Below are 27,129 nucleotides of genomic sequence, written 5' to 3' on the forward strand. Positions count from 1 at the left end.
TTTTTCCAGGACTAGCACTAACTCCTGCCAAGAAGGGGGTGGGGGGCAACAAATTTTGTATCTAATCCTCCCATTCTTTCCCATTTTTGAGGTTTTCTTTCTAATGTCTTAGCCTCCTTCTTATAATTTACTGTCCAGCACTACCCTCAGTAAAGTAACTAATATGCTAATTTATACCAGGTATCAGTGACTAATGACATAAAATATTATACTCATATTTTAATTGGGAACAAAATCAAAGGGATAAAATTCTTATTTATAAAGTTTCAGTTATTATCAAGCTAATGGTGAGGGTTATTCTTGGGTGGAGAAAGCCCCAGAGGTGGAAAAACAGAGGCCAGTTGTTCCTCTTCCCCTAAAGCGGCCTTTTGCCAAGCCTCCCTTTTATGGAGTGAAATATTAGGAAGGGAAAAACAGTGAAATAGTCACAGCCTCTTCCTTCTCCGCCCAACTCATCAGGAAAAGCTTCCTGGTTTCTGCTAAATCTCTTAAGCCTCCAACTCACAATCATGAATTCAGTGGAGTAAACCATGCAGTTAAGACTGAAAGGATATATAAGAGAAAGAAGAGAGGATAGTTGGATTTGATAGTAGATTTCTGGGTTTGAGGGAGAAGAGACTAGGGAGTGGATTTCTGAGAGAGTTTTGAGGATTTTCAAGAAGGAAAGAGTTTGGGGAGCTGATAAGAAGTATTGAAGTTGGGAAAGAAGATTTTTTTAAAGAAGTTTTGTTGTACACTATCCATGTAATGCCTTTTGATGTTTTCCTCGATATCGATTGGTTTTAGTTAAAATTTTCTGTTAGATTGATATTTCTTTGACTGTGACATTGTCAAAAATTGGACCACAAGATGTTTGGGCTTTATATAGGTTATAATAAGATCATGCTTCTGAAGCTAGACACTATTTATGTATAATAATTAAGAGCTAATTTCTAAACATGTATTATATTTAGCTGTTAATTTTAATTGTTCACACAAAATCTTCCCCAAGTGTAATTTAAGAAGACATGACCCTGAAATAAAAATATGGGCTGCCTCATGAATATATTTTGGTGTAGTAGATGTTCCAAAATCAGACGAACTCAGTTTGGCATCTATCAAATGCCTAGGATGAGTCAGGCACTATGTCTGACACTTAGGGGAGTAAATGTGACTGATATATTGATCCAGCATGACCAGCAGTGAAATTTTATTCTTATCTTCCTCTAACCTTTTAAAGGGCACTCAATAGGGAAATGCATGGTGACACTTCTGAAGGTTCTGAAGAAAACTGGGCCTCTCTTTCAGCTGACAGATGTCCACTCAGCCCCTGGTTCCCGGGAGGTGCCCTTCACACGTGACTCCCAATGTTCAGGTCCTCTCCCAGATGGTCCTGTTGGTTAGGACTCGCCATGGCTCTAGGATATCTGGCCTGTGGGACAAGCTCATATATTCCTTCCCTCATAAAGGAGCAGTGACCTCCAAGTGCAGCTCTGTGCGCCCTCCCTCTCCCTCTCTCACCTGTTCTAGACCACTTTAAATTTCTCAAGTATGACTGAGGCACTTGGGGTTCCCACCACACCCCAACTTTGTGCTTTGTATTTGTGCATTGGCAAAGGGGAGGAGTATTTCCTGACAGCACAGAAAAAAATTTTCTTCTCCAAAGAAATAACTTCACAAACCTCTCCTTCCTTTGAGCCCTTTTTTATATCCTTCATCTGGTGGAGGGGGCTAAGAATCATGGAACTGGTTGCCAAAGATGCCCTTTTGAAACTCTACATAGTAGTGTGGTACCTTGCTTTAGTTTAGAGCATCTATTGTATAATAGAACTTCAGTTAAAACTTTAAATTTAATATCCCATTACACAAAAATAAAAAAATACAAGTCCCTGTTGTTGAGAAATTTAGAAGAGACGACAGGAGATGCAAATGTGTAAACAGATCATTTCAATATGATGTGACAAGAGCTGTGATGGAGAAACGCACAGGGGACAATGAGGACTCGGAGACAGCTTCTGATACATATCGCCACTGTGCTCCCTCAAAAGTTACCTAGAGGATGGCCATACATGAAAGAATACAGCATCTGTGTGGCTTACAAAGTGACAAAGTGAGCTGAAAGCATGTGATGGCTTCTTGGGACTTCATGCTTCGGAACAAGTACTAGTGACTGTCCCCTGGTGACTCAAGTACCTGGAGGGATAATTAAATTTTAAGTCCTTGGTAATATGATATAATTGGTTAAAGTGAGTAGGAAAAGAATCCTTTTTTAAGAGTTTGAAAGGAAGCCCAGAAATCCTGGCAGCCAAACGTGTAAATGGTAATCCTCTCGGCACCTGCCTTGAGGTATCGTAGAACCAGGGCTGGACTGTGCTGGGGCCTGGGCCACTCAGTGTCTCATCACTGTGCTCTCGGCTCCACGGCCCCAGTCAAGGGACAGAGGACATGTGGACAGACACAGCCCTGGATGTTAGAAGTGGAGAGGGGGAGGAAGGAGCCCTCTCACTCTCTGTGTTCTATCTCCTATCCAATTCTTTCCTCTCCTTGGCAGTAAATACTTGGCATTCTCCCAGCCCCCACTGCCAGTATGAAACATGGCGTTATGAAGTTGCAAGGAAAACATTGAAAAAGTATGGTAGTGAACTTGCTCCTCTGGTGCTGCTAAGGCAGAGGAAAAGGGGGCTGTGGCCAGTTCGGGCCTTGGCCCAAGTTTACACTGCTGAGCCCCAGAACCCTAGAGATGTCCCATCCGCTGGCCAAACAGGTGTGACCCACTGTACACACCGAGAGAACCTTACCATGGCAGCGTGCCTCAGAGTCAACAGGACCATCCTATTCCAGCAATTTTACCTATTGTCCCACCAAGCCATTGAAATATCCCAGAAATTCACGTAGTTAGGAATGCAAAGTGTGCCTTTCAGACCTCTCACGCCTGGAAGTAACACACGTGACCACTGTCAGGTCGCAATCCCAGCACCCCATAACCAGTGGCATTTCAGAGCAATGAAGCAGCATTCCAGGCAGAAAATGCCACTTTGGCACTGCCCGAGGTTTCCCCTACCCACTAGGTTCTCACTCTGATGGCAGCCCTCAGAAACCCCACCTGGGAGAGTGTGGCTGCTCTCACTGGGCAGCAGGAAAATTGCCCAGGTGGAAAAGGACCAATGTCCCCCGTCACTCTTGCCTCTTATCTTCCAGGCCTCCTGTCTGTGCGCCACAACCTCCTGGACTTTCCTGGGCCTCTCAGCTCCAGTGGCCACTGGAACTGTTGTATTTGGCTGAAATGTAAAAAATTTCTTCTGACTTGGTTTTGGGTAAAATACATCTAGAAAGGGGAAAGGTGCTAAAAAACATTGTAAATGCTAAACTAACAAAGTTTTTTATCCTAACCTCTTACATCTAAGCCAAGATTTGACTTGGCTGGTGCAGCTGTAGGGGCACCAGCTTTGGTTCCTTTTCTCATCTCCACCTTGGTTATGAGAGGCAAAATTAGTCAATTTCTAGAGCAATGGAAAACTGGGGAGGCTCTGCTCCTGGGCCTAGTAAGGTTCTCAGTCCCTAACACAACCTACCTCTAGTGTCTCTGGAGGAGATCTTTTCCTAACTCTACCCTCCATCCCTGTGGCCTTGACATTAATCCCACTTTGTACCCACAATCACCCTGGTTCCTGCTGCAGGTCAGCCTCACGGTAGCAGGGATGGAAACTAACATTTTTAGTGCATTTGTCAGGCACTAACAGAAATTTCACACAGCATGAAGAAAGGCACCAAGTAAAGAGGGTAGTTCCATCTCTGGCCCTCAAATATTTCTGACCTCAAGCTCAGAAACAATGCCCTAAGCATTACAAAGATGGTAGTAGTGCCCAGCAATGTCCCCGACAGCACGTAATTCAAAGTGTAAAGAATACAAAATCAGGAAACAACAACAACAACAAAAACTATACACAAGTCAAAATAGAAAACCTTTCTAGATATCCTGACTGTAAATTTCTAGGTATGTTCACTGAACCTTGACTTTGATCTCTGGCCCATTTTTTGTGAGTCTGTTGGTCAGGTGTGGGAACGATAGGTTGCCACCCTGCTTTTTTAATGCTGCAGGGACAGGCTGAGTGGGCCTAGTGGATGGCCCAGTGCTGCCTGGGCTTCAGGTTACACTGTGCTGACCCAGGAAAGCTTTTTTTGGTCTGTCCCTTGAAGTCCCTGAGAGCTTGGACCCCTGGATAGTAAAGCTTTATCTGTGACTTGTTTCTCCAAGTTGTTTAATATGCCTGAAAAAAATTCTCTGGATGATTCTACCCTATGGTGAAATTATACATCTCACTTTTAAGTTTTTTATAGCATCATCTAGTAGTCTATTGGGCATGAAGCCTTCATGGTGGGGGCTGTATTCTCTACATATCATATCAGTGTCTGTAACACCTGCTGTGCTCTATAGATATACTCTATATCCTCCATTTCCTTTTAGCACTTTAAAGATATAATTCCATCATTTTTCTGGCTTCCCTTGTTGCTTTGAAAAGTAAGCTATTAGTCTAATTGTCATCCCTTTCTATGTAATCTGTCTTTTTCTCTCACTGCTTTTAAGATTTTTGCTTTGTTCTTCTTCAGTTTCACTGTTAAGTGTCCTGTAGTTTTCTTTTTATTTACCCTACTTATGATTCATTGAGATTCCTGAATCTGAAGATTGAGGATCTTTCATTAACACTAAAAAAAAACAAACAAAGTCAGTCTTTTTCTTTTCATTTATTGTCTCTCTCTCACTCTGGGTCTTTCTGGACCACTGATTAGATATAAATATTAAAAGTTCTCATTTTGGTCTTTGTGTGTCTTACTCTCTCTTTAATACTTCAACTCTTTTGCTTAACTAATGCTCTCTTTCAGTTGTATCCAGTCTAGTACTTAATATGTTCAGTGAGTTTTAAATTTCAATTATTTGTTTTTCGTTCCTTAGATGTTCTGTTTGGTTCTTTTTCAAATCTTTATCTGGTCAGTTTTCTTTAGTCTTTTATTCTTACTTGAGCTTTCCATTCCCTTATTCATTTACTTTAACACATTGAAAAGGCTTAACTTATATCCTGTATCTAATGGCTTCAACATCTGAAGCCTTTCATTCCAAATCTACTACTTGTTTCTTCTGTTCATGGTAACTTTTTCCTTGTATACTCAGTTACTTTTTTATTATGAGCTTATATTTTGGGGAGTTTTATCTGCTAAAATTCTTTGAGGCCTTGGTGGAAAGTGCATTTCTTCAGATTATTTGAACTTTACCAACTAGGAACCCTTTAAATTTAATTCTTGGTTTGGGGTTCTTCAGGACTGGAGGTATTGTAAATTCAGACCTCAAATCTCAGGAAGTGTTTATCTCTTCACCCAGAACTAAGACCAAATGAGGTTGTTGTTCTTTAGGGGGCCGAAGGGTTCCAGCTTCTATGAGTCTCCAATTAGATTCTCCACCTTGTGTGGCCCCTTAGATTTGTCTCTGATCATCTGCAAGACTCATAAGACAGAAGCTTTTGTCACTGGAAGTCATAGAAGGCCACTATATTCAGCACTCTCTTACCTGTCTGGAGTCACATTTTTGCTTCATTTTCAGCCTCTACAATTTACTTGCTGGCAAAATCAAGTGTTCAAAATGTGTGTGTGGTTTTGTTTTCTTTTTCAGTATTTTAAGCTCTTTATAGTAAGATTATACTTTCTTTTAAGGATATTGCTAGGCAGTATTGCTAAAAATTTAAATTTTCATTCCCTGCAGAGTTCCTTTTTTCTTTTGAGGGGTGCCTCTAAAAGAGTCATTTGTGGAGAGAAATGACTGAAATGACCAAAGTTGAGCAAGAACTTAAGTACAGCTGTTATCAATTAATTCCTCCTCCAGGTTTCCTTCTTGATCCCAGCCAACCAGGTCTTCTCCTATTTCCAATGCTTCAAGACATTTGTAATAATTCATAGTGTCAGCAAGATGTCATATACCACAATTTCATAAAAGATTATCTTCCTTTAGGGAGAAAGATAAATGAGAATTTCTCCATAAATGGCTGCTCAAAAGCTAAGAATGTGCTGGTTTCCCTTAGTAACACAATATGGATATTTAATTTATTCATTAATTCAACAAGTTTTAAATACTGTCTATTAGACACTCTGAGGGAATCATTCTCCAAGGTGGAACATTTATTCAACAAACATTTTGCCCTGGCTGGTGTGGCTCAGCGGACTGAGCGCTGGCCTGTGAACCAAAGGGCCACTGGTTTGATTCCCAGTCAGGGCACGTGCCTGGGTTGCAGGCCAGGTCCCCAGTAGGGGGCATGTGAGAGGCAACCACACATTGATGTTTCTCTCCATCTCTTTCTCCCTCTTTTCCCCTCTCTCTAAAAATAAAAATAAATATTTTTTAAAAACATTTATTAAGTTTCTACCATGTTGTAAAAATTGGGAAAACAGCAAAAACAAAGCATAGAGGCATGAAACAGCCTGGTATCTCTAGGGGACGAAAGTAGTTTCAAATAGATGGAGCATGGAGGTAGGGGGCAGAAATAGGATAAAGTAATTACAAATTTATGTTAACTGCTTATATTTGTGTTCAAACTCTTTACACTTTTAGAATTAGTATACATTCTTCGGTTTTCATGCTCAAATCAATACTTTAGATTTAAACCTTGGGCTTTTACTAACACATGGTGTCGGAATGTAAAGAAGTCTTCACCAGAAGAACAAGAGGATTCTGTATTTTATAGTAAGTCTGTAACCAGTCCCTGGGTATTGCCTGGCTCTAGCCCATGGTCGGTTAAGGTGGCCCACAGCGTCCAGGACAGGAATTGGGGTGGGTGCAGGAGAGCACAGTAGGACCTTCCTGCTTAGGGTGGCAGGTTGGATGTCCCTCTGAGGGGGAATGCAGGAACCATGAATCTGCAGGAGAAAGTTGAGACCAGGGCTCTGGAACTCAGGCGGGACCAGAGGGAAAAGGCTGAGCAGCAGAGGGTGAAATTGCAAGGAGGCCCTGGGTTCAAGCTCACTCCAGAGCAGAGCAGGGTGCAGATTCCAGGAGGGCCAAGGGAATCTCCTTGTGTCTGTTACACATGGAAAGGTCCGCAAAGTTCAACTCATGGACAATTGTGGATCCTAGGACAGGCGGTGTCTCCCCTGTGTTGGATTTCAGAACCCTTCTTGGTGTGGGCAGCCAAGGCATGTCATGTGAACAGGACAGCCCCAGGGTCTCTGGGAGAGTAGCCCTGGAGGGACCGGCTGGCAGCCCGATTTCCACACCTCTGTCCTCACAAGATTTACCTGGCCACACCTGCAGAACAGTGCCCACTTCTAAAAGACGAGAGTGTGGGTCACAGCAGATGACGATTTCCTATGAAACTCCTGGTAGGACTTTGGAAGACAGCAAACATATCCCCGTTGATTTCTGCGAAACAGTGGTCTGCTTTTCACTGGAGAGATTTTCTGTTGTTGCTAAAGTGAAGAGAGTGAATGACAGGGGCCTTGGAGCATACAAATACGACATTGTATCCCATTTCAGAACATACAGGCATCAGGATGCCCAAAACAAGTCTGTGTGGCTTGGTAGGGAAAAGCTCTGAGGGCGACAGATGGACTTGTTTCCAGCTTTATTAATGAATGAACATCAAACTGGACCCAGGGCTAGCCTTTCCGAGAGGAGACAGCTCCAGCACATCTGTGAATGTCTGCAGTGACAGCGTAGGCACGAAAAGGATGAAAAGCCAGTCGCTGTGGCTTCAGGGTGTTGCAAAGGTAATCTAGACTATAGATCATTGGAGCTCCATGGGCCATTTGTCTGCCTGAGGCCCAGGGCACAGTGACTGATGGGGAGAAAGGGTGAGTAGAAATGCGCTCTCCCCAGAGAGAGTCTGCCCTGTCCTTCTCCATCAGAGCTTCTCAGTTCCACCCCTGTCTCCCAGCGCCCATCCTAAATCCCAGTGCCCGGCCCTCCTCCTCTCTCGGTGGAGCCCAGCCTTCTGAGATTCACCTTCCTACCCCACTCCCTTAAATCCACTAAGGAAAGAGAAAGGGAGCATGGTCTAGGCTGGGCCTTCAGGAAAAGTATCAGAGGCAAGTCAGAGCCGAGGCAGGCTTTGAAGGGGGCCCACTTTTGATGGCCAGAGAGGAGGTGGAAGGATGTTCTAGGCAGAGAGCACGAGGAGACAATTCAGATCAATTTGGCCAGAATCAGGGCTGCAGAGGCATTAGATAGGCAGCTTGCAATATTTGGGAATGGTCTTAAATCCTAGGCTTAGTCTGAACTTTAATCTATAAGCAGTAAGAAGACATTTAAATTTGAGATAGTGAGAAGTGGTAAAAATAAGAATCAACATTTATAATTCAAAATAATAGCTAATATTTACACTTTACAAAGCATAGTTTGTTTCTTTGGACCCTTACCACAGTCCTGTGGAGACAGCAGTGTTTGATCTGGACACAGGTATGGGGTGAATTGTACCTTCACTCAGTCATGCAAGTCCCCTCTCCCATTGAGGCCTCATTAGGAAAAGAATGCCAGGTTGCAGGATGGGGGATAGCAGTGCCTTCCTTTTGTTTCATTCGTTCCAGAAATAGCCAGGTTGTCACTGAGCAGTGCTCCTGCTGGCCAGAGGAGGCAGGGTGGGGTGAGCGGAGCAAGGTGCTGAGACAGGTATAAGGGGGTTGTATGTGATAGCAGCCCGAACAACAGCCAGTCATGAAAAGGAAATGCTTGTTAGCAGCCAAACCTCATTCTAGGTGCTGTGAGCACCCCTGGAAATCTCTCCTAAGCTCCAGTTAGAAAGACTTACAATTAAGTTGTTTCAGTTCAGACCACACAGACTGCTTAGAGGATACCTGGCCGTTCTCACGGTACAGACACTTCGTGGGAGGTTCATAAAGGGTTTAAAGTATGTATGTTATTAAACACAATGGGATGTTATACTGCAGAAGGAATCTTCTGGAACTGCTTTTTCTCTGCAGTGAGACTAAGGAGGAATGGGAAATACAGGTACGATTAGGAAAAGAACTAGTAACCAACCTTGTATTGACATTTGTCTCACTCTGTTTGTGTCACTGGAAGATAGTGTGCACGAGGCTGATGAAATGCGCATGTGTGCTTCATGGGCAATCAGGGGCAGTTATAAACACAGCAGGCTCTGCAATAACATGAATGGCTTTGCTAAAAACTCCACTATTGTTTAGGGAAATGTATCTATTTATTAACACTCTGCATTTTCCCAGCTGAGAGTCCCCTTCCAGTTTCCCTTCCTGAATCTCAGACACAAGACACCTCCTGACAGAGATGGACTTCTTCAGTCAGTGTCGAACAGGACAAGTTGTCCTTCCATAGGTTACAACTGTACAGAGCATGAGCCTGGAAATGGATCTGAATCCTGGGATTTACAAAACTTTGGATTTATAGAAAATACAGTATAATAATTAAAGCCACAGACGAGAGAGCCTCAGACCCGAGTCTAATCCTGCTCTAAGTTATCTGGGGGTGAGCCCTTGGATCACTTAACATTAGGCCTCAGTTTCCCCATCCATAAAGCAAAGGGAACAGCACCTTCTTCATGGGGTGGTTGGGGGGGATTAAATGAGATAAACGAGGTCAGGCAGCCAGTCAATATTGGCTATGGTTAAGTTATTAACCAAGGTTTTAGGAGGCATATCAGAATACCTACCTGTGGCAAGAGCAAGGCCAGAGAAAATCCCTGGGAATATCAAATTACAGAATCATAAAATTAACTGTGTTTGAACGGGACTCTCAAAATCACCCCAACATTTATCTGGTGCCAGAAACTCTTCCCTGCCCACACCTCCCCCTACATGGTTACTCAGCCCTTGTTTGTACACACACACCCAGTCATGGAAAGAAGCTCTGTGGTCTTGGGCAAGTACCAGAGAGCTCTGCTGGGAAGTTTGTGTACTGAACAGTCTAGAACTTTCACCTGCTGGCTTCCTTTCTTCCAGAGTGACAGAGAACAGGCCTATGTGGCACTTTTCAAATTTTGAAATAATCATTTCTACATTTTGAGTTCTCTAAAGTATAAACTACCCCAGTTTCTTCACCTATTCTTCAAAAGACATGTCTTTCAATCCCATTGCCACCCAAGTCCTGCTCCTCCTACCTCAGTGCTGCTCAACCTGGTGACGTGTCTGGAGACATTATAGGTTGTGACAAGAGGAGCAGGTGCTAATGGTATCTGGAAGGTAGAGGCCAGAGATGCTGCTAAACATCCTACAATGCCAAGGACAGCCCCCAAAGCAAAGACTTATCTGACCCACCTACTCAACAGCGCTGAGCTTGAGAAACCCTCTTTGAAATAACACACATTAATCAGTGTTCTCAAAGTGTGGGCCAAAAATGTGCATAGAGGAGTGCCGGCTAACTTGCCACATTGCACTGCCATTACTTTGCTATTAAATTAGCCTAAAATTCTGGCAGCTTGTAGTTAGTGGTCAGTTAAAGCACCCTTTAACACGTTTGATGTTACCCCTGGAACGGCACACGCAGGGCCTGCGTGCTCAGTTAGAAATCACTGATGAGGGCGGCGCTCTCTCCTGCTGAGCTGGAGGCGGTCTTGGGTCCTCCCAACACAATATTCTGGGCCACCAGAATATCAGTCAGTCAAAGGAAGCTGTCATGCAAAATAAAGTCTGTTTGCTGGTCATGTCTCCGGGAGGGCCCCCCAAAGCTAGGTCACCATCCTTAATGGCAGCTTGAAAGAAGAGAGGATGCCTCGACCTGACACTCAGAGAAGCTCCCTTTCCCACACACAAAGCCATGCCACCCACTGTCATGAAAGCAATGTGGACAGAGCGGGCTGCCCAGAAAGGAGGCCCTGTTTCCCATACACTCGCCTTGAATCCATGGAGTAGCCCCCCTTCTTATCAATTTCTTCCTGACCCTCCAGTTACTACTTTTGATGCTCTCCATTCCCTGGACCAAAGCTGGCCTTGATTTTACCCATACAAAGAGGAAAAGGAGAGGAATGTAGAGATGGGAAAACATTCTCTACACCCTGGATTCTTCAGGGGGAAAAAAAAATGGAGCAGACAACAACCTAAGCTTCTCACAAACCTAAAACCCATACTAACCAATATCTAGAAAAAATGGTTACAGAACCCATGCTCTCTTCCACATGGTGTTTAAAAATAATTCTTTTTCTCCTTTTATGGGGAAAATTATGGAGAGAGAAACTTTTTGGATGGGCTTAAATAAATGTCTTCAGTTTCAGCATTCCTTTATAAACCTAGTCACTTTGTTAGTTTATGAACAAAGTAATATGTCTGATTTATTCAAACATTTACTTGATTTACTCAAATATCCTGCATGGTATATTTAATTTAAAAGTAGAATTTATTCAGATTAATCACACGTTTGCTAACTTAATCTAGTTTTCAGAGCTTTATCATTTATCAGCTACACACGTGGAAGTCAGCTGATAATCTATAAGGGATGTGGTATCTCTCAGTCCTGTCAGTATTTGAGAGAGAGGCAGAAACTAGAGAACATAGAAACATTAATGTTTGAACGAGACAAAGAGCGCCTTACGTCTTGCAGAATGAGTGTGCTTCATGCTGGAGCGGATCCAGAAAGCCCTTGTGGCCTGAAATGCAGCTACAGGACACACGCAGGGGTGAGAGTGAGGGGAGCCTTCTGAATTTATCGCCTCCCACCCGCCATGTGGGGCTTTTTCTACAAGTATGGATCTTAGGAGCACAGGCTTGTGAATTGGACTGCTGGGTTTGAGACTGGCTGTCCCACTGTTTAGCTGTGAGAGCTTGGTCAGTGACTTAAGCTAAGTCGCGGTTTCCCTGCCTGTAAAAAGGCAGTAACAGTGGTACTTTCTACCTCACAGCATTGTTGTAAGGAATGAACAAGGCACTACATGTATAGCATTGGCATACAGAATGTGCCCGATAAGCATTAGCTTTTTCCGTTTTATCACCATCATGGACCTCAGATACAATGAAAGCTTGTCTTTAAAAGATAAAAATCTCTACCTAGCTTATGTCTAGTAATTCAGTAATATAGTCTGTCTGCCGCAGTATGTGTTTCTATAGCACCAATTAGCTCATACATGGTTGGGAAGTAGAGGAACACTGACAGTTATATCATGGAAGTGGTGTTGATTCACACACGTTTTTCCAAAGGCAAGGGGTGCAGAAATAGCAGAGGAGAATGATAGCTTGAGTGGGAAGGGCTTACTGTGGCTTTCAGTTCTTTTTTCTTTACATTTTAACTGAGCAGCTGCATTTGGAGCACTCTCCCCAGAGCAGCACATCCTGGCTTTGCACATCCCAGCTTCGACTTCCCTCCGTACCCGCCTTCACGGCAGCCTCCCTGGCTCACAGCGCCCTGAGTCAGAGTTTCTGCTCTGTCATTTTTGTGCATTTGTAATACCCCACAAAGCGGCGCCTGGCCCTACTGGACTGCCTGCTTGAGCCATCCAAGTTATCTCCCAAGGTGCCAGTTATTGTTTGTTAGAGACTTTTTACACAGTCACGTAGGTTTTCAGTGGTCTGCCCTTAACCTAATTTTTCCCCATAAACCCTGTTACTTTATTGTGCAATTTTATAGAATGTGCGGTTTTTCAGGAGCACAATATATCATTTAACAGAAATGCCTAATTTCTTTCAAGTGCTCCAGAAAGCAGAAGCAGCAAGAACAAAGACATGTAAAGGAAGAAAGCAAGGCCATCCATGGGTAGTTTGGATGAGTTTGGCTGAGCCCCAGGCTGGAGGATGGCCCCTCCCTGGAAGGGTTTGAGTTCCCCAGCACCTTTTCCCAGACTGGAGCACTAACATGTGATGCTTGGGTCCCGACCCCATCCAGTGCTGCAGAAATAACTGCTTTTCTCTGTGTTTCTGCTTTGGAGAGAGCGTGTGGAGCAGCATGAATTAGCTAAATATATTCCTGAATAAAGCCTTTCTCTTTACTTTCTTTGAAACTTGTTCATGGAAATGCTCTTTGAGTCTCATTAATCCTCTCGGATTTAACTTCTTGCTACAAACCTAGAATTCCTGTGAGAATGTGTTCCTCTCTTTCCTGAAGCCCTGACCACATTGTCTTGTGTTATTAGAGTGTGCATGCATGTGCATGTGTGTTTGTGTATGCTCACTCTGTGTGTGTGTGTGTGTGTGTGTGTGTGTGTGTTTGACCTCCATTAGACTACAGGTCCTTGAGGCCAGCACTCTGCTTTCTTTCCCTCTGTATTTCCTCCATTTGCCTAACCCAATGTCTTTCACATAGTAAGCACTTAATAAATATTTGCTAAATGAACAAATCCTCCAAAAGCACTGACTTGCACCTGGGCCCTTCTGTAAGGAGTAACAACTGTGCACTGTGAATTCCAATGCAGTGGTTAGAAGACACAGTTTTGCATTAAAAATTCCCTGTAGCATAGTTATTGGAAATTATGCTGGGGAAGTAAAAACCAAAAAGCAATGTAAGAACATCTTGTGTGAAATATTTTATTCATTCTTTTAAATAATTAATACGCAGCAGACAGGAATTATTTAATTTGGCTGTTCTGAAAGTTCCTGCTTCGCCTTCCAAGGCTCTGGAAGTTGAGCTGTTTCCTGAGGGAACACCAGTTCAGAACACACCTCAAGGTGACTCTTGCTTGGACAGGGACCTTGCTTCTGGAGCAGGGGAGCATGTGGGCCTGGAGGCAAGGGAGATGTGACCAGAACGCCCAGTGTCCAGTGTCCGGGTCCTACTGGGGACTGTGCGGGCATCTGTTCCATGACTTTGCTGTCCAGCTCCCTACTGAGAGAGGGTAGGGGGTGGCCTATCCATGGGGGGGAGGGGCAGGATCTATGATGATTCAATGTGACTGGAGTGCAGGGTCCCAGGGGAAATGTGCAGAGAGATGAGGCTGGGGACAGAGGATGAGAACCCCTTTCAAAGGCCCTGTACGCTCCAACACAGAGTAGATTCTTATGGTGAGGAAGACGAAAATGCACTGGAAGTTTTCGGACTATTATGAGCACTACTCTGATCAATTTTGTAACCATTCTTGCCAATAGCTCAGTAGCCACATAATATCTATCAGTACCACCAAGCAAACATACATTCCAAGTTAGAAACATGTGATTGTTATGTAAGCATAGCAGAAAAACAAGAACGAGAATAGCTAATACTTATTGAAGCATCCTATGTGTCAGGCACTATTCTAAGTGATTTTTTAAAAATATGTTAACTCATTCTTCACATAATGGGAAGTTTAAGGTCACACAACTAGTGAGTGGTGGTGCTGGGACTTGAACCTATGCAGGCTGGGTCCCGAAAACATGCTTGTGATCACAGCATTACGCTGCCTCAGTGACCACCCTGTTTCCCACCTTCAACCGGGTTGTCTCCCCTAAGCCACTGTTACGTAGAAATTCTGAAATCACCACTGATTCTGGCAGTGTGAACAGTCGTGGGTTAGAGAGGTCCAGACTGGAAGCAGGGGTGACTGAGGAGGGTGCTGTAATAAAGCTGGTGACCAGGAGCAGTGCAAGGGTACGAGAGAAATCAAGGGGGTAACAGGACTTGATAATTCAAACAAGTGTGAACAAGCACATGGAACACTTAGCACCAAGGCTGGTACATGCTATTTTATTGTATCAAAATACTATATTTTCATTATCAGTAGGATTATTCTCCAGATTTAAGTCATTAGCTTTTAATAATAAATTTTAGAGCAGATAGCTGCAACTAACCTTTTTTAATAGTAAAACGTAATACACAAATAGCCCTTTATGGACTATGCAACATTCATTGTGAAATAATTCATTTGATCTTAAAACAACCCTTTTGTATTAGTTTGCTGGGGCTGCTTAACAAAGTAGCAGAACCTGGGTGGCTGGAGAACCTGGAACAGCAAGTTTATTGTCTCACAGCTCTGGAGACCAGCAGTCCAGGGGTCAGCGGGGTTGGTTCTGTCTAAGGGAGACGTGAGGAGGAATCTGTCCCATGCCTGTCCCCTGGCTTCTGGGGGCTTGCTGGCAATCTTTGGCAACAAACCTAGAGTCAGTTTTTAAGGTACTGGGAGTCAAGACATCAAAATATGAATTTTGGGGGACACACACTTCAACCCTTTATAGCAGTTAAGCTGGAATTACTATCACTCCCATTTTAAAGATAAAGAAACTGAGTCTCAGAGAGTTGGCGTTATTTCCCCCAAGGTAAGTGAATTCCTGGTTCACAAAGGCACACCTACCGTCTGACTCAGTGGTTTGAGAGAGCGAGACAGTGCCTCTTGCTATGAGTTTTTCTGCTGTTCTCACGCACTTGGACCAGTAAGAATGGAGGCTGCACTGAGGTGAGTAAATAGAGAAGCAGTCCGATGTGATCTCCTCTTGGAATCAATTGCAGATGCCCTATTATTAAAAGGTTCATTCTGCTCATTCAGTTGCTGACCCTATGCCTGTACCTCATGAAGGGCTTGGCCTCCAGGGGAACCAGTTACTCAAACTGTTCCTTGTAAGTCTATTGTTTCTCCCTGGTGGGCCCATCCCTGAGCCAATGGGAGCTGGGGACAATGAACCTATTCAGGACAGAAGGTAAAATGCCCGTGCTTCCCTCTCTCTCTGTACCACCATTCTTTGCCTCCCTGTGCCTTTCTTTTGTCCTGCATATTGAGTAACCAGTGTGGGTGTGGACAGCGAGTGGCTTGCCAACAACAAGACAATGGCCAGGGACACCGGCCTGATGACTTACGAACCTGGGCAGGCAGCAGCGGGTGAGCTTCCCAGGAACCTCTCTGCAATGCACCAGCTCTGACCTGCACCTTCTGCTCCGCCTTGGTCACTCTCAAAGCTAAAGCTGGCAACGCTGGGGCTCCCCAGGACAGGGAGGAGAGACACACCCCATTAGTGGGCCCCCACCCTTGGGACGCAGCAGAGGAAGTAGTCACGGGCAGATTCTAATCTCAGAGGCAGATTCTAATCCCAGCTCTGCCAACTACCAACTGTGTGAGTTTAGGGAAGGTGCTTAAACTCCCGGTCATTTTCGCATCTTTAACACGGAGATGATAACTTTGTTTGCCTCATAAGGCTATCTCATGGATAAACGACAGAATCCATAAATGGTGCCTAGAACAGGTCTGCTGCATAATTCTAGCACTCGAGAAATGTAAACAGTACTTCCGCGTTTACTTCCCTCATATCATTGGTTAATCTGTTCATTGAACACTAGCAGGATACATATTAAGAAGTTAACAGTGGTTATGTCTGGTTGATGGAATATTTGCTTATTTTTATTTTTTAAACTTTTTGTAATAAATGCACATTACTGTTTTAGTAAGAAAAAATAAGCTCCTGTTGAGGATCTATGGGGTGCAGTGGACTAGGCATGAGTAGGTACAAAGGAAAAAAGACCATTGTCCTTAGTGGAGTTTAAAGTCTGTGGGAGGAGATAAAACAGGTAGGTTAATGATATAAGAGGGGTGGGCAGTAATGCTCAGGGTGGGCTGAGTATGGAACCAGTGGCCCTTAATTGGCACCTGGCATTACAGAGATCTCATTAGTTTTGCCCCAACAGCCTTTGTGTGTGGTCCTCCCTGGTCTGGAAATAGGAAAGCAAGATGACACATACAGTCAAATAAAAGGGCCTCTCCTTCAGCCCACCTCAGTGCCCCAGAGGGGCGGGGATAGAATCATTTATTCCTTTCTAAGGTGCCTATATCTAGGAAATGGCTTATGTGGAAGAGAAAGTTGAGGTGCTTTATGTAGCACCTCTTACAAATGACACATATGAGCGCAGGTTGAAAAGCACCGAGTCAAGTGGAATGAAGTAATTTCCTGTTTCTCTATCCCTCCACAGCATTATTAGCATCATCATTATTTTGGCGGGAGCAATTGCACTTATCATCGGTTTTGGCATTTCAGGTATGTGACTTCTTGCATTACCACAATCCATTCACCTCTCACCATTAAGCCCCCAATCACTCGGTGTGGAGGGAGGGAAAGAGCACAGGTCGTGGATCCAGAAAGCCTCGCAGTAGGGCACTGGTTCTCCTACTTATTGACTGTATTCTCTTCACATTAGTCACTGAACTCTGCAGGCCTATTTCCTCATTTATCGAGTGGAGGAAATGCTGTATCACCAGATATTTGAGAGGATCAAGTGGAATGTTTGTCAGCGTGTTCTCCCTGACAGTGCTGTAGATATTCTGGGAGCACAGGTAAAGTGCTGTGGCTCAGCCATCCTATCAACGGTTGACCTGGGCAGATGATTCCTTTGCAGTGAATCTTCAGCCGCAGCATTTAAGAATATCAAGTCTTTGTACACAGGGGTCTTAGATGAAGAGAATACTGGCTGTGACTACTGCTCCATGTAGAAAACAGAGGCCGCTGTGGCACAGATGTCAGCTAACTGATGTCAGTTGCAAGGAACAGTCTTCTCTCCCCTCCTCTATCTCAAAAGCATCTGTTATGGATGCCGCATTAATTAAGACATTGAGTGAGCTGGGCCAGCAGCTGTCTTCTGCAGGGCAAGTTTTTTGCTCCATTTCCCTTAAGCTGCCTGACACAGGCCAGCACATTTATTTTAACTTAGTCTGTGGCCAAAGCTGTCACTTCATAACTTTAGTTTTATAGCTTCAGCTGCTTTTTCTCTGTCACTCTCCTCCAGTATGGGTGTGCTGACGTCCCAGATGACCCTTCAAGAGGAGGGAAATGCAGTGGAAAGACCCCTGACCCTATCTAGTCCTGTGCTATCAATCATTCCCAATGACTATGAACAGCTCTGTGTAGTGGGAGAGTTTAGGAATCAGACAGAGCTGTTCTAATCTCTGGTCTGATACTAACTGTATGTGTCCACTGGGATATAACTTAACTTTCCAGAAACAGTGTCCTCACTTATAAAGCAGTCAGGGGAGCTGTGGGGATTAAATGACAAAGTGTTTGTAAAGTGCCTGATACATGTGTGTAATGAATGGCTACCATTATTATTTATATTGATGCCATCGGTGCTATTAATAATTTGCTGTTACTAATGCATTCATATAGCACCTCCTAAAACTCGTACAATTTCCTGGCCACACCAGGGCAGCCCCCCTCTGAAGTTAGGGAGGCCAGGGCAGGAAGCCACAGGATACAGCCTCCTAAGACGTTGTCCATCTCTGGACACTGGGTAAAAGTTACAGTCTCCTCAGTAAGCCAATCAGTCATGTGTTTATGGCACCAAAACAGGAGCACTGAGCAACCTGTTTAGAAAAAATTTGATATTTTTAAAAATTATAGTCATCTGAGAAAGAACAGCTATTGGCCTTCCTTAAACCTGTGTTATAGTTTTTAATTGTTTTTACTTTTATATGTGGTGGGGATACTGTTTTAGTGGGTAGGCCCTTATATATCTCAGTCTGGCCCTGGACATCAGCAAAACATGGTAGAAAGAGTACAGGCTTAGTACCAGGTAAGACTGAGTTTGATACTGGTTCAACTACTTGTGAGATAAAGGGCTTTAGGAAAGCCATTTAATCCCATGGAGCCTCTTTGTCCTCATTCACAAAAAGTATAATAATTCTTACCTCTCTGGTTCTTATCAGGCTTAAAATGAGTCACTGTAAGTAAAGCATTTAGTAAATTGTTTCTTTCCTCCAGGTGCTCTGATCTGCAATCTTTCCAAATGATTCTAGTTGGTAATGGTTATCAATACTATTGATTGCAAGTCAGGTACTATATTAAGCTCTTCACCTGCTTTGTATCCTTTAGATCATTCAGGGACCCTCTGAGGGAACTGCTACTATTAAACATCCCCATTTTATAGGCAAAAAAGCTACGGAATAAAGAAGTTAGAGAACTTCCCCAAGGTCACATATCCAGTAAGTGGCAGAGCTGGGACTTGAACCCAGACAGCCTGATACCTGTGCCTTGTTCTTAAACACTATGCTCTGCTGCTGCTTCCCTTCCTTGTTCCTTCATCTAGCCTGGCCCAACATCCTTTCTAATTTCTTCTCACAGATGTATCTGCTGCCACCAACCTTGCCCTCTTCTCTGGCACGACTGGCACTCACAGGTGCCACCCCAAGCTCCACTGGTGTAGGCTTAAGCCTCTATGGTTCCACCTTTAAGCCACATGCTCTGGTGCCCACCAGGACAACTGGGTTCCAGAAGATGCTGAGTGACCATCTGCTGAAGGCTTCTAGTATGCCCTCTATGCTACTGAAATCTATAGAACTCGTCTTACCGAGTCCTTTCAATGAAAAGTTCGTTTTTGGTTTTGTTCAGCAATGTTGGGCATCCCAGAACCATAGTTTCTGTAAAGAATCCTTGCCTTGTGTTACCAGTAACCTCCCTTTCCAAGAGATCTTGCTCCTACATCAGAGGACAACTGAATAAATGGTGTGTGCCCTGGGTGAAGAGAGAACAGCTCAGATTTTACTTGCTCCCCTCTGACAGCTCCTCTTTTCCCTGCAGACCAGAGCTGGGGTGGTAGTAGCTCTCGTAAGCTGGAGAATTCCTCTTCAGTAAGTGACTGGGCCTTCCACCCTTAAAGGTGTTTGATGGAATCTTAGAGGCCAATGACAGCCTTAAAGTCTCTGCCCATTAAATTAACAGAACTCTCTATTGATAGGTAGCAGCTTTTAACTCATCTCCTAGAGACTGTTGACCCATCAAATCACACAAGAGCCCCTGGTGGCTAAGAGGCCTGGAGAGTCATTATCAGACCAGTCTGTGCTTCCTAGAACATAGCTCCTTGAGCCAATATTTGTTTGCAAGTTTGTGTACTATGTGATTTCTTTTTTTGTGAGAAGCACTATGTATATGCTGTTGCTTGCAGGTTAAATTTTATTTTATCACTTTTAATCATTTATTCACCTAGCAAATAAGTAATTATTGATTGCTTTCTGGGTACAAAGCAATGCCTTGGTCCTTGTGTTTTTTTAGATCTCACTGGCCTTTATTCCTCCACTTGATTTGATATAGGGAGGGTGGGATTTAATCAATGTTACACGCATTCCATCTGCCACATCTTTAATGCAACCTTAAATGGTCTAGACTAGAGCCTGCAGCGGGTCCCTGGGGCACTTCACAGCTGCTTACTTTTACTCATTAAGTTCTTTAAGAGGTATTTCAAGAAATCCTCCACCTGTGGGCTCAAGGCCAACACATTACAATTAATTTGGTAGCACAATTACCAAACTAAAATATGCCATTACCATTTCATTCTCTCCATAAACTGTGCTAATTATGTATTTTTCCTGCAAAGTAATTTTTCAAATCAACTTTAATGGCACTTTATAAACCACAATTAAATTTACCCTTGCTCTAATATAGTTGTATTTGCTCCATGATTTTACTGAGAATCTCTATGTATTTTCATCGTCGTCTTTTTTCACTGGCTCACATTTCCCCAAAATTTAGATGGGGTAATCCTCCCAAATATTCCTCACTCCTATAATCATTTTGGATCGAACCATTATACAGTCCTTTGATTTCTACTGACTTTCATTCATTCATTCATTTATTCATTCATTTGTTCATTTACTCAACAAATATTATTTTTCTCTGTAGAAACACAGCACTAGGCACTTGTCTTAGTTTTCGCAGGCTGTCATAACAAGATAACATAGACCTGGTGATTTAAACAACAGAAATGTATTCTCTCACAGTTCTAGAGGCTGGGAAGTCCCTTCAGGCGCCAGGTGGCCCTGTCTCTAAGGCTTTCATCAGAAGGAGGGTGATCAGCTTCGCTCTATTTACTCATTCAAATATAATCTCATCCAGAAACATCCTCACAGAGCCACCCAAAATATCTGACAAAATATCTGAGCACCCAGTATAGGTGGCACATAAAATAATCATCACAGCATTGTAGGAATTATAAATGTGACCAAAACAGTTTCTGCCCTTGAAAAGCTTACAATTTAGTGCCAGAGAGAGACTGGCAACAAGGTAGAGGGAGACAGCTGCTGTAATAAAGGCACAGGAAGGTGGCCAGGGATAATAGAGAGAATTTATTCATTTTGTCTTGGCGGATCAAACGAGGATTTCCTGGGGATGAGGGCAGGGGGCTGCCATCTAAATAGCCTTGAATATAAGAAGAATTTGAATAACTGGTGATAAAGGAGCGAAGGGAACTATAAATTGTAGGTGCTAGATAAACACGGGCGTGAGAATAATAGTATAATTGTATAACCAGTAGTAGCCTGGGATGTCTTGGATATCAGTTTGCCAAGTAAAAAATAACTGAAAACAAATTAAATCTTTAAAGCAGTGTTCAAGAAAATGCCAAAGGTGGGGTATGTTGTGTGCGCTGCACTCATTTTACACCCAAAACTTCATACCATCCTCTCTCATAATTTCTCTCCCCAACCTCCCACATGAATGGCCATGCATGGCAGCTGCTCCACATGCTAAAGCTTCCTAATGTCCTCCCAACCCTGCCTATGCACATGTGTTTCCTCTGCCCTTTTCACTTATAATTTTTCTTCCATCAGTAGCTCTCTGTTCTTTCCAATATAAACCCATCTGGTTTAGCTTCTGGTTTAGATAGAAGGATAGGCAGGTCTGTCTCTCATCCATCACCTTCATTTACTTTATAAAGGCCTGGGACCCAATTAGACAATTCCAGGCCCTTACAGGGTTGAAGAGGCAAGAGATAATATCCTTATGTTCATAATGTTTACCTTTTACATTTGAAAAATACCAAGTATGCTTTGCATATGTACTTTTCCACTGAAAGCAGGAAATCAATGAATCACTTGATATGAATAGACAGTAAGACTATGAAAGAATACAGTAGGGAGTGAGGCTGTAAAGGGAACAATGTAGGGGGATTTCCTACATGCCATGTAGTATTTGGGTGTGAAAGCCATGCTAGGTAGTCTGAACTTTACTTCACAGCCCCTGGGAACCATAGAAAATTAAAGATTAGAAAACTAAAATGTTCAGGTTGTTCTTTAAGCTCTACCTGTAGGATTAACGCATGTAAAATATATTGGATGGAGGCAAAGGTGAGAGGAAGGAATGCCAATGAGGAAGCTGAGAAGTGCTCAGCACCCATCTGTTTGGCTGTAAGGAAGACAAGTTTGGGGGGACCTTTTTAATACAAGGTGTTTGTTTACAGGGTACTCAGAGTTTGGGACAGGAACTACACCTGAAAACCCTAAGAGCAGCTCTGCTCTAAGACAGCTCTGGGGATGGAAGGACTCTCTTCATTTTTCTTTCATGGTTACCCTCTCACACACACACACACTCTCCTCTTGGGCTCAAAGACTCATCCTCTCCTTGGCTTCACATCCAAACACCAGAAGGAGCCTCTCAAGAAGATTCAGTTAATTAAGCCAGTGTCATAGGCGCCCCCAGCCAGCAGCCCCCAGTTTGCAGAAAGAGCAGCTGGTCAGTCCTCCACAGACTGAGTGGGCTGTTGGGTGGGCAAGTGGGGAAGAGGCATGGATATGGCTGGCACCGTGATTACCGTTCTACTGGTGGTACGTCGGCAGAGGAGGGCGTGTCTTCTATCTTAGGCCAAAAACACAATTTAACTAAGTGCCACCCTCCATTAGGCCATGGCTAGCACTGTAACCTTGGCCCAGTCACTTATCTTCTCTATGCCTTAGTTTCTTCATCATTCAAATAGAGATAAAAGTAACAGCACTTTAAAATCTAACATTCTTCAGAATTCCCAGTCACATTTAGTTAACATGAGGTTTCACTTCTGCACCATTCTGGTTGACTAAGAATCACAGTACCTTATATGTGTAATTACAGTTTGCAAATCAAGTTCATAATCGTTCGATTTGACCCTCACAGGAACCTTCTAATGTAGGTAAAACAGATATGATTACCTCCATTTTTCTGAGATTCAGAGAGGTTACATGACTCATTCAAGGTCACACAGATACCTAGTGACAATGCCAGGACTTAAATTCTCATCTTTAAACCCCAAGTCCAATATGTTCCCCTCTCATTATCTCTCAAGCATTGGGTTGGTTTGTCTCAGAAAGCTATTGTTTATGGCAAGTCTGCTGTAGCTATCAAAACTATTTTCTTCCTGCCCATTTTATTTTTATGTCTTCTTTATTGTGCCTCTTCTGTTCTTCTATATTTCTAATTTATTACAGGGGTCTCTGTTTGGCTTTTGGTAATGAAAGGTTCAATGGTAGATGTTGGGAAGCTTCCCTTGGCATTGACACCTGCTTCCTGAATTGCAGGGACTCACTCCATCACAGTGACGACTCTCACCTCAGCCGGGAACATCGGAGAGGATGGAATCCTGAGCTGCACTTTTGAACCTGACATCAAACTTTCTGATATTGTGATACAGTGGCTAAAGGAAGGTGTTATGGGCTTGGTCCATGAGTTCAAAGATGGCAAAGATGACCTGTCAGAGCAGAATGAAATGTTCAGAGGCCGAACAGCAGTGTTTGCTGAGCAAGTGAGAGTAGGAAATGCGTCTCTGAGGCTGAAAAATGTGCAACTCACAGATGCTGGCACCTATAAATGTTACATCATCACTTCTAAAGGCAAGGGAAGTGCTAACCTTGAGTATAAAACTGGAGGTAAGTTATTTTTAGACAGAGGGAAAGAAAGTACCAAAAGATATTTGTGGCTAGAAAGTACGGTTAGCTGATGAAATATCATGCCATTATGCTCAGGAGTGACTGGTATCAGACAAGACCCTCAAAGTCTGTTAGCAGCCATCCTTGCTGTCCAAGACCCACACCAACTCTAAAAATATCCTGCTATAATATTAGGTCTTAAAAGCTGTTGTTCTGGACTCTAGCTTCCTCTGAATTTCTCTTATATTCCCTAAAATATTTTGCAAAAATAAGTATAGTCTCTTTTATTATTGTAGCTTCTACTATTGCGAGTAAGAGAAGCCTATAATTTGGCCTGCGACTTTCCTATGCTAAGTAGGCCCTAGCCCAAGTCTGGAATCAGTACCACCAGGGACACATGGCAGTGGAGCTCATTATAGGAGAAGTCCAAAGGTAATTAAACAAAACAATATCGTCCTATAAACTCATTAATCCTCCCCTCAATGAAATCCACCCTTTCGTACCAACTAGATTTAACACATGTTTTCTGAATTTATGAACAAGGGACTCAGATAGATAAGGAGTAAAAAGATGATTTGTCCCTCCTCTTGCCCAACTCGTAGTGTGGAGCTTACAGATTTGAGGGCTGGGGCAGAGATGAGGAAAATATGCAAATACCTATACTATTTGGTAGAGTATATCAAATGCTTTAAGAGAAGTATAAATGAAGTGATTTGAGGATTCAGAGGAAGAGAGAAAACACATCCAAAACATAGGGATAGAAGGGGTAGGAAAGCTCCCACGGAGAGAATTTGGCACTTGAGAGACATCTTGAAGGAAAGGCAGAAAGCATCCTGAGGCCTCTTAGCCTAAGCTAATCTGCACAGGCCTTTTTGGATGCCTCGTAACATCTGTATGCAAAGGTATGAACTACAGATCTAGAGCCAGAGTTCATCTAATACAGTGGCCTGGGCAAGGCAACCTCCCCCAGCTTGTTTCTTCTTTTTGAATTGGGGATTAATATGACCATGTCAAAGGACACTGGAGCCACCTGAAGGGACTTCCAGTGGAAAAACTGGAACAACCTGAGCAACAAAATAAACAATATAGTATTAAATTATATCTCTAAGCATAAAATACAGATGAGTCCATACTTACCTATAAATACAAGGCAGATGAAACAAATCTTTACAAATAAATTCCAAACCATGTGTTTAGATCTCTCCCCCTTCAGGAAGTGGAGCTTAGTACTTTTCCCTCCCCCTCCCCCTTAGGCTTAGTGAAGTCCAGCTTCCAAAGAAACCTGGCAAATGCTGCCTCAGCCAGGTGATCAAAGTTGACATCAATGATAAGTCATGCCCATAGCACACGCTCTCTGATATGATATGATGAGAAGGGCACTTTACATTCTACAGTCTTCCTTTCCAAAACCCATAACTTCAGTCTGATCATTAGGAAAACATCAGGCAAATTACAATAGAGGGTTATCCTACAAAATACCTGAACAGTACTCCTCAAAACCGTCAAGATCATGAAAAACAAGGAAAGACTGAGAAACTGTAGCAGGCCAAAGGAACCTGAGAGCACATGACAAATAAATGCAATGTGGTATTCTGGCTGGGGTCCTGGGACAGAAAAAGGGCATTAGTGGAAAAACTAGTAAAATCCAAATAAAGCCTGGAGTGTAGTTAATGTAAAGCACCAACAATGGTTTCTCAGTTTTGACAAATGCACCATGGTTATTTAAGATGCTAACATCAGGGAAACTGGATGAGAAGTCACAATAACTCTGTTATCTTTGCAGCTTTTCTATAAATCTGAAATTATTCCAAAATTAAAAGCTTTTTTAAAAAAATGGGGACAATAATAAATATCCCTAGGACTGTTGTGAGGATCAAATGAAATAACGTCTGGAATTTGGCACCCAGCACAGGGCACACCCTCAATAACTTTTGTTCATTGCCACATACACTCAGTTTCCCAAATAATCTCCCAAGACCTTGTCCCCTGCCTGCTCCAGGCATGTGAGCCTCCTCTCCTTTGTAGAGAGCAGGCTCTTTAAGGACAAAGCAAGGGCTTTCCTTTCACTCCTCAGCAACAACACAGTCCTGGGCAAAGGAAGATGCTAACTAAATTAATAAATTTTATCTTACCAAGTTTGGAGTCAAAAGTCCAGGCCTTAACATTTTCTAGAAATGTATGTCTGCCTAGATAGAGGGAGATACTAGTCTTAATTTCAAAATGCAGTTACCTCCCCAGTGAAAATTTTATCTTAGAAGAAAACAAATGCCTGTCTCTAACCCTGGATACCATAGCAGGACAGTCTCGACCCAAGCAAACTCCAAATCCCCATGAGGACAAGGCTTGTGTATGGAATTTCTTTGGGTGACAGGCAAATGCTTTTTGTTTCTTCCTTCTCCCTCTCCCTCCCCACCCTAACTATCCAGGCAGAAAAATACAAAAAGTACAGGAAGCTTCGCAGGTACCTGGGAAAATACCCAATTTCCCTAATGAATCAACATTTTTTTTTTTTTTTTTTTTTTTTTTGCAATCACTGGAACTCCTCTTGCTTTACTTGGAGAAATTTATCTGTTGTAACAACCTAAAGTATACCTATACTCTCTGGAGTTCATGATATAGGCCGAAGAGTTGTGATGTACAGCAATACTATGAGCAAATCATTATTTGCATCTGGAGTACAGTGGGAACCCACTGGGAAAGTGAAATACTGAGTCACTTCAGTGATAAAAAATCACTGTGTTTTTAAAACCTAGTACTTTAAAGGCTATACTATCTTATCTCTCTGACCTTGACATCTGCTCTTTCTGACCAACCCTGCAGCCTTCAGCATCCCAGAGATGGACGTGGACTATAATGCCAGCTCAGAGAGCTTCCGATGTGAGGCTCCCCGATGGTTCCCCCAGCCTACAGTGGTCTGGACATCCCAAGTTGACCCGAGAACCAACTTCTCAGAAGTCTCCAATACCAGCTTTGAGCTGAATTCTGAGAATGTGACCATGAAGGTTGTATCTGTACTCTACAATGTCACAATCAACAACACATACTCCTGCATGATCGAGAACAACATTGCCAAAGCCACAGGGGATATTAAAGTGACAGGTGGGTTCCTTCATGCTTTTTGTATGGGTTTATTGAGGCGAGAATCCAATCCCAATTAAACTCTAATTTCTGTAACAGATATATTATGTACCAGGACACAGAAAGCTCTAGAGTTTTCTTCACAGAGACCTTGATCACAATTCTAGATGGGATTACACTACATAAGAAGAGGACTAATACAAAATGACAAGAATGGCATAATAGGTCAAAATGGCAATTAAGCTTCATCCTATACGCCTCCTTACTGCCTGGAGAGCAGTGTTTATTTGGGATTCTGAGGCCCTGTCTCACTCATTAGGACTGGTTCAGTGAAGCAGTGGGGAAGTGACAACTATTTGACATCTCTGATGTATTCAGTTAATGATTTACATGGCAAGTCCTCCGACACTGGCTTCGGTCTAGCCTGTCTTTGAGAAGGCTTTCAATCTGAAAACGAAAGGTCTCAGAGTCTGCGTCGGTCCTGTTCAGCACTCCCAGGACTGACTTGGGCTCCCACTAATACTGGCCCAGCACTAACCTGAGAGCTCTAGTTTGAAATGGTCTCCCAGGCTGAGAAGACGAGGACCCA

General features: G+C 43.2%; 1 protein-coding gene across 1 annotated transcript in view; it reads left to right on the forward strand.

Moving 5' to 3' along the window:
• Positions 1-27,129, forward strand: part of VTCN1 (V-set domain containing T cell activation inhibitor 1) — a 44,183-nt gene that overhangs the window by 11,799 nt on the left and 5,255 nt on the right. Inside the window, exons 4-6 of the mRNA XM_054564786.1 lie at positions 16,778-16,842; positions 23,115-23,462; positions 26,283-26,561. Of these exons, the coding sequence (XP_054420761.1) occupies positions 16,778-16,842; positions 23,115-23,462; positions 26,283-26,561 (692 nt within the window). The remainder of the gene's footprint in view (positions 1-16,777; positions 16,843-23,114; positions 23,463-26,282; positions 26,562-27,129) is intronic.

Source organism: Pteronotus mesoamericanus, unplaced genomic scaffold, assembly GCF_021234165.1.
Source record: "Pteronotus mesoamericanus isolate MK-2021 breed Mesoamerican mustached bat unplaced genomic scaffold, CSHL_Meso_final scaffold_99, whole genome shotgun sequence".
Lineage (NCBI taxonomy): Eukaryota > Metazoa > Chordata > Mammalia > Chiroptera > Mormoopidae > Pteronotus > Pteronotus mesoamericanus.